The sequence below is a fragment of the Benincasa hispida genome, chromosome 9, assembly GCF_027475165.1.
Source record: "Benincasa hispida cultivar pf3 chromosome 9, pf3_genome.v1.1, whole genome shotgun sequence".
Classification (NCBI taxonomy): Eukaryota; Viridiplantae; Streptophyta; class Magnoliopsida; order Cucurbitales; family Cucurbitaceae; genus Benincasa; species Benincasa hispida.
Window position 1 is genome coordinate 88,308,813 of NC_143486.1, and position 6,790 is coordinate 88,315,602.

The 6,790-nt window shown below is 31.3% G+C and overlaps 1 protein-coding gene across 1 annotated transcript; it reads left to right on the forward strand.

Annotated features, from left to right (window-relative positions):
- Positions 1-230: 230 nt before the first annotated feature.
- Positions 231-4,193, forward strand: LOC120084931 (protein neprosin-like). The gene is made up of 7 exons (XM_039040742.2): positions 231-421; positions 561-647; positions 784-1,014; positions 1,119-1,280; positions 1,514-1,567; positions 1,770-1,916; positions 3,813-4,193. Exons 1-7 carry the CDS (start codon positions 233-235, stop codon positions 4,191-4,193), a joined length of 1,251 nt encoding a protein of 416 aa, XP_038896670.1. The 5' UTR covers positions 231-232.
- Positions 4,194-6,790: the final 2,597 nt, after the last annotated feature.

The window sequence follows — 6,790 nt, forward strand, 5'->3', positions numbered from 1 at the left end:
CTCCTATCTCACTACGTTTTCTTTCTTAAAAGATAAAAAGAAAGGTCAGAATTTAATACACCCTATAAAAGAAACTCATGTTTAAAATCTATTATATATTAAATGTAACGACACATTTGATGACTTGGCAAAAAAAAATCATGTACATATATTTGAACTCATTGTTCTGTTTTTCAAAAGAAACAAGTTTGAAACTTTTCATTTGGGTTTTGTGTTTTGGGTGGAAAAAAAAATGGAGAAGAGATATGATGAAGTAGTGATATTGTTGACAATGGTGGCTTTGGTTACTGGTGTTTCCATTGTTGATGTAAATGCAACCACCATGGAGATGAATAGTTATTCACAAAGAACACAGAATTTATCTTTGCAGATTCAGAAGAAGTTAAAGCTTCTCAATAAACCTGCCATCAAGACCATTTATGTAAACATAACATCTTGGTTTCCTTGGTTCTATACTGTTAATTTGAAATAATAATATATATTGGTAGAAATAAATGTTCTCTCTCTTTCTTTCTTTCTTTCTTTCTTTCTTTCTATTTATTGATGGTTTAATTTTGCAGAGTAGAGATGGAGATATTATTGACTGTGTTGACATTTACAAGCAGCCTGCTTTTGATCATCCTTCTCTAAAAAATCACACCATTCAGGTTTGTTATATTTTCCTTCATTACTCTGCGCATAAACTTGCTCGATAACTTCATTTAGTTTTCAATGTTTTAAACAAAAGAACAACTAAATAGTCTTGTAAAAAAGAGAAATTTGTTTTTAATTAATTGCATGCAGATGAAACCGGAGTTGGGTATGGATTGGAAGATGTCAACAACACAAAACGAATCGTTTGGATCAGAACCATTTCATTTTCAAGTATGGCAAAAAAGTGGAAGTTGTCCCAAAGGAACCATTCCCATTCGCAGAATTCGTGAACAAGATTTACTTAGAACCAATTCTCTCCATAATTTCGGCAAGAAATTTCCTTATGGAAATTCCAAGCTGGGACCAGAAATCAGTCGTTCTGTAAGTAGTCTAAATTTCAATTTTTTCCTTTTTTCTCTTTGGAGTTGAGTTGATTAATTTGGTACTTATATATATGTTTTAATGTGGTATTAATTATGAATCAGACGGCAATCCTATTTACAACAGGATTCAATTACATTGGCGCTTCGGGAGATATCAATATTTGGAACCCTAAAGTTGATTTGCCTAATGATTTTACAGCTACCAAAATTTGGTTGAAAAATGGCCCTTCTGAAAGATTTGAAAGCGTAGAAGCAGGCTGGATGGTTTGTTGCTTTTTGTTTTAACTTGCAATTTCTGCACTTGCAACCCACCTGGTTATCTATCTTTTTTGTGCTCCTGTTACTTTTTATCTATTTAAAAGAAAATATTTAAATATTTATATTTTAGTGTGTAGAAGAGGAGAAAGTATATTTATATTTTAAAAAAGATAATTTATTTTTTGGATGTAAGGATTAACATGCTTTAATATTTGGTTTTTATGTTTATTTCTTTACAGGTAAACCCTAGATTATATGGAGATAGAAAAACTCGACTCAGTGTATATTGGACGGTAAGATTGTGTTTTTTGCCTTTTCGTTTATGATATTTGTAGCAAATAATTTACAAGATTTAAGCTTTCTTTCTTCAAAATTGGAGGAAAAAAGAACTTATGTCAATAGTTTTAACTTGTAAAGTTCATTAAATTGTTGAATGAAGATGCAGTTTCTAATTGAGTGTAACCATCTATTTTGTGACTTGATAAATTGGGTTAGGTTGACTCATACAAATTGACTGGGTGCTTTGATCTAACATGCAGCGGGTTTGTCCAAACGAACCCTAGTGTGGTACTTGGTTCAGTCCTGGAACCTGTGTCATATACAGGTGGACAACAATTCATTATCTCTGTTGGTATCTTTCAGGTATTTAACTTCATATACAAATTTTCACCATCTCTTTCAATTATACAACAACCTAAAACATGACATTGTTGCCAAATTTTAATGTATGTCCTTCAATGATGTTCGAGAGAAAGGCAAAACTTTTTATATGATTCATTATGCATGTTCTAGAAAAACTACTTTTTTTTTCCGGGATTGAAATACAACTAAGGTCTATTTGGATTGACTTAATAAAAAAGTTTTTTTTAAAAAAACTTATTTTTATTTAAACACATTTGATCAAAATAGTTAAAAATACACATAATAGTTGTTGCACCTAACATTAAATAATTTTGTAAAAGAAAAAAACTTATTTTTATTTAAACACATTTGATCAAAATAGTTAAAAATACACATAATAGTTGTTGCACCTAACATTAAATAATTTTGTAAAAGAACTTCACAACACCCCATCCTATAATAAATCTAATATGGATAGGTTTCTTAGGATGGGTTTTTGTGAAATAAAATGTTACTTAAACATTATAATACGTTAAATTATATTACTCTTGTAAACATTAGTCAACATTGGTGAAAAAAGCGTCAAATTTTTGTCCATGTCTTTTCTTTTTTTTTCCCCTACCATAGTAATAATTCCAAATGGTCTTTTATACATTGGTACGTATCATTGCCTAACGAACTAAACCCTTAATGGAGGGTATCTCACCAAAATTTCATACTACACATCTATGTATTGTCGGTTTCCACATTACAATATTTTAAGTAGTAAAAGCTTATAAAATAACATAATACATCGGTGCCATTTTTATAATAGTGAAAACGATAAATTAAGTAGTATACTAGTATTATAGTACTAGAAATTTTTATACAAAAATTTGTTGGGGAAAAAAACCTCTCACTATTAGTGTATGAATAAACAAAAAAACAAAAAAACAATAAAATTGACAACACAAGAATTAACTTTAAAAAAGTCCAAGCTAGAGAAAAAACACAACCAAAAAAATTTAATATGTAAAAAATTATTACAATCACACAAAAATCTCTCCTAGGTCCCAATTTTAACTAGAGTTAAAACAACATAAAGTGTTTATAATTGGGACGATTTGAAACCAAAGATATAAGTGTTATTCTAGATAAAGACTGTTGTGTTGTGGATAAATCCACAACCTCGAAAGCAAGAATGACGTAACCTCGGTGCTATATCACAAGAAGCTAGTTGCTCCCCAGAGTTCACACAATACCTTGACTTTGACGTACATTCGTTGGAAGACGAATTGGAATCAATCGAAAAATTAGCTTAGAAACGTCAAGGGCAGCGAAAAACAAAGAAGATTTGTGAAGATGAGAGGCTAGGATTTTTTCCGTGCATATAGAAGCGGCTCAAAAAACTTTTTTTAAAAAAAGAAACAAAAAAACATTTTTAGATTTGGAATTAATTCCAAGAATTAACAAATTAACACATTTATTTTGGTAAATAAAAATGTTTACACAGTAATTTTTTTTATAGAAATTTAAAAAGGATAAATAGTAAAAAGTAATTTTTTTTCCACACAAGCATGATTACTCAAACTCACACATCCGACCGGATGACAATAGTATACATGTAGTGAAAGGGTTATACTTACACCACACCACATTTTGGAAATTCCCTTACAAGCATTTATATATATGTACCCATTTGCCAAGCCTAAATCTTCCTTTGTAGGATAATTTTTACCTCTTTTCTCTCAAAACTATTTTTTTTTCTTTTGCTATTGACCAAAATCCAAAGTCATTCCTAACCATAAGTTTCTTTTATAGTACTTGTTTTCAACGTAGAACAACTACACTTTTGATACTTTGTGAAAACTCAATGGAATTTACTAATTTGTAAAATGCGATAGAGATTACCCATGTGAATGTGTTACTATATTGTAGGATCCTAGATCAAAGAGTTGGTGGTTGAAGGTGCAAGGGAAACCAGTTGGGTATTGGGCAGAGAAACTATTTGGTTACATGGACCATAGCGCGACGTTGGTCGAATGGGGCGGCGAAGTTTTTAGCACAAACGTAAAGAAAGTGCCGCACACGAGGACAAACATGGGGAGTGGAGACTATGCTGGTGGGCTTAACAAATATGCTTGCTATGTGAAACATCCAAGGATCGTCGATAATTCGTTGCAATTGAAGTATCCACAAAAAGTGGGAATATGGGCTGATGAATCTAATTGTTATTCTGCTTATAATTATCAACCAACCTATACAATTGAACCTGTCTTCTACTTTGGTGGTCCTGGTCGTGGTCGTGACTGCCATTGATATATATATATATATATATATATTGTTGCTCTTTCTTTTATCTTTTATACATTAACATGGAAATTATAAAAAGACTTTGTACTTCCAAGATTGTTCAATTACTACTCAATAATATTAAGGAAAATATTAATTTATACCTTTGAACTTTGGAAATTATATCGATGTAAACCCTTAATTTTCATAACTGTATCAATTTAAATCTCAAATTATTAATTGTATTAATTTAAATCATGAACATTCATCGACATATCAATTTAAACTCTAAACTTTCATAAGTGCGTTAATTTAAATCATCCATTACGTTTTATTTGAATACACTTATGAAAATTTAGGATTTAAATTGATTTACTTATGAAATTTAATGGTTTAAATTGTCACAATTATTAATTCGAGGTTTACATTGATAAATCTCTAAAAGTTCAGGGTTTAAATTGATACATTTATTAGTTTGGGGTTTAAATTGATACAACCCCAATGTTTAGGGGTGTAAATTGAAATTTTCCCTAATATTAATAACCTTGTTTCTTTTCTCAGGTCTGAACCACACCTTGACGATTAAGAACCCTACATCAGGAATTCGAAATTTGAACTGCCCAAATCATTTAACTTCACAATATCAGTCTATGACCAACTCCGTCTTGGGTTCCCCTAAAAATCTAGTAGACATATTTTTAGTAACTTCAAGAAACAGCGATAGCTTTCAAAATACCATCAAAATTTTAGCAGCCATCTACTACAATTTCTCTTTTTAAAAGTGTTACAATATTGTAGTTGACTGATTTTGTTATAGGCAAAACTTGAGTAACATATCTTGCAAGATGTCGAGGACATTGTCAGGGACATTGTTACATGTCTGACAACAGATTCGATAGAAGACCTTTCCATATCTATCAACACCATATTTATATTGTACTCTTATTAAATTTTCCTATAGAGAATATTTATTCACTCCTAAAAGATATTCTCAAAACAAGCCATATTTATATTGTACTCTTATTATATTTTAAAATTAACCACCTTATTAGAAACGTTTACGCATTAAAAGTTTTTAGCTCGGGTTTGTCTAAGCCTCAACCTTCATGTACTATTATTAAGAACCTTTGTATTCCTCATTGAGGTTTCGTTTTCAATAGCCATTGTAGATCTCGATAGAGGTTTTTCTTTTGCTATAGTATTTAGGGGGAGTCTAAATATGTCTAAATGTGGTGAATGTGAAGGGATCTCACTTTGGGAGCCAAAGCACGTTGTATTGAGAGAATCTCATACAAAACTTGAAAAAACATTATTATGGAAGTGAAGGGAGCTCAAATTTAGGGGAAGCCTAACTTGAAATTGAAGAGGAAGCTATACGTGAGTCATAGAAGAACATTGTAAATTAACTCTATGTTTATCTAAAAGCTGAAGCTAGTAGATGAATTTAATCTTATATCATTTAACACTCCCCCTCATTTGTGGGCTAGAAATAAAGAGAATACCAAATAAATGGAAATCAATTATAATTAGGAAGGAAACAACAATATGAAAGAATTGAATGCCCCGTAAAAGCAAATGGTCGTCGTGCAATTGAAATTCAATTTGAAAAACGATTAAATTAAGAGTAGTAAAAAGTTACTAATATAGGATAAACACAAGAAATCTAAGCATGCTATCTAACAGTGGGAAAAGGAAAAAGGGATACTAACCCTCATAGAAACCCTTCTTCACAAAAATTCCTCTACGATCTGAACAACAACACTTCTTCACTCGAATAATGGAAATATTTCAGTAACATATACACACCAAGGAAGAACACCATCACTCGAACACCATGTTATTCATAGGAAACAAGGAATGATAGATGTGTGGGCTCCAAAACGTTTTTGGCAAAGGGAATGAGTACAGATAAAATGAGAGGAAAAAAATTGAGAGAGAGATTTTTTTCACATTCTGTCAAACTCCTCTTTTTGTGTCTGTATTCTCAATATAAACTAATAGGAAGAGGAAAGGGATGGGAGTTACTCTAACTCCCATCCATGTGTTGGGGACTTATTGTTGGATTGATGCCCTAAATCTCGTGGTCTTGTAGTTTGTAATCTTTTTTTTTTGTACAAACAGATTATTTATTTAATAAAATAAGTGTTATTTTATTTGACATTTAGTTGCAATAACTCAAAAACAATAAACTAAGATCCAAGGTTATTCGATGTAGCTTAAACATGTATACGGTAACAAACAGGTGGATCATGTTTAAGTAATAACCTAAACGGTCTGTAGCAGATGGATAAAACTGGGTACCTTAACCTGATGACACTACGGATACGACCCGTTTTATAATTGTTACAATTGTTGTAAGGTATTACAAGTGATTTGATCCTGAACATTCATGCGAAGACATATGAGCTAGAGTATCCTATACAAAAAGTTTGTATAAGACCGGACTACAAAATGTTAAGTCTCTCTTTATAACATTGTTACTAGAAGAGATTTACATTTCACTAAGATGACCATAGGGGACTTGACCTTAATCCTAAGTAAGTTGTGAACTCCTGCCTATGAGGACGATCCTTTAATCTGCATGGGTAAGAGTGGCCAGATATGCCGACTCAATATGTCTACCA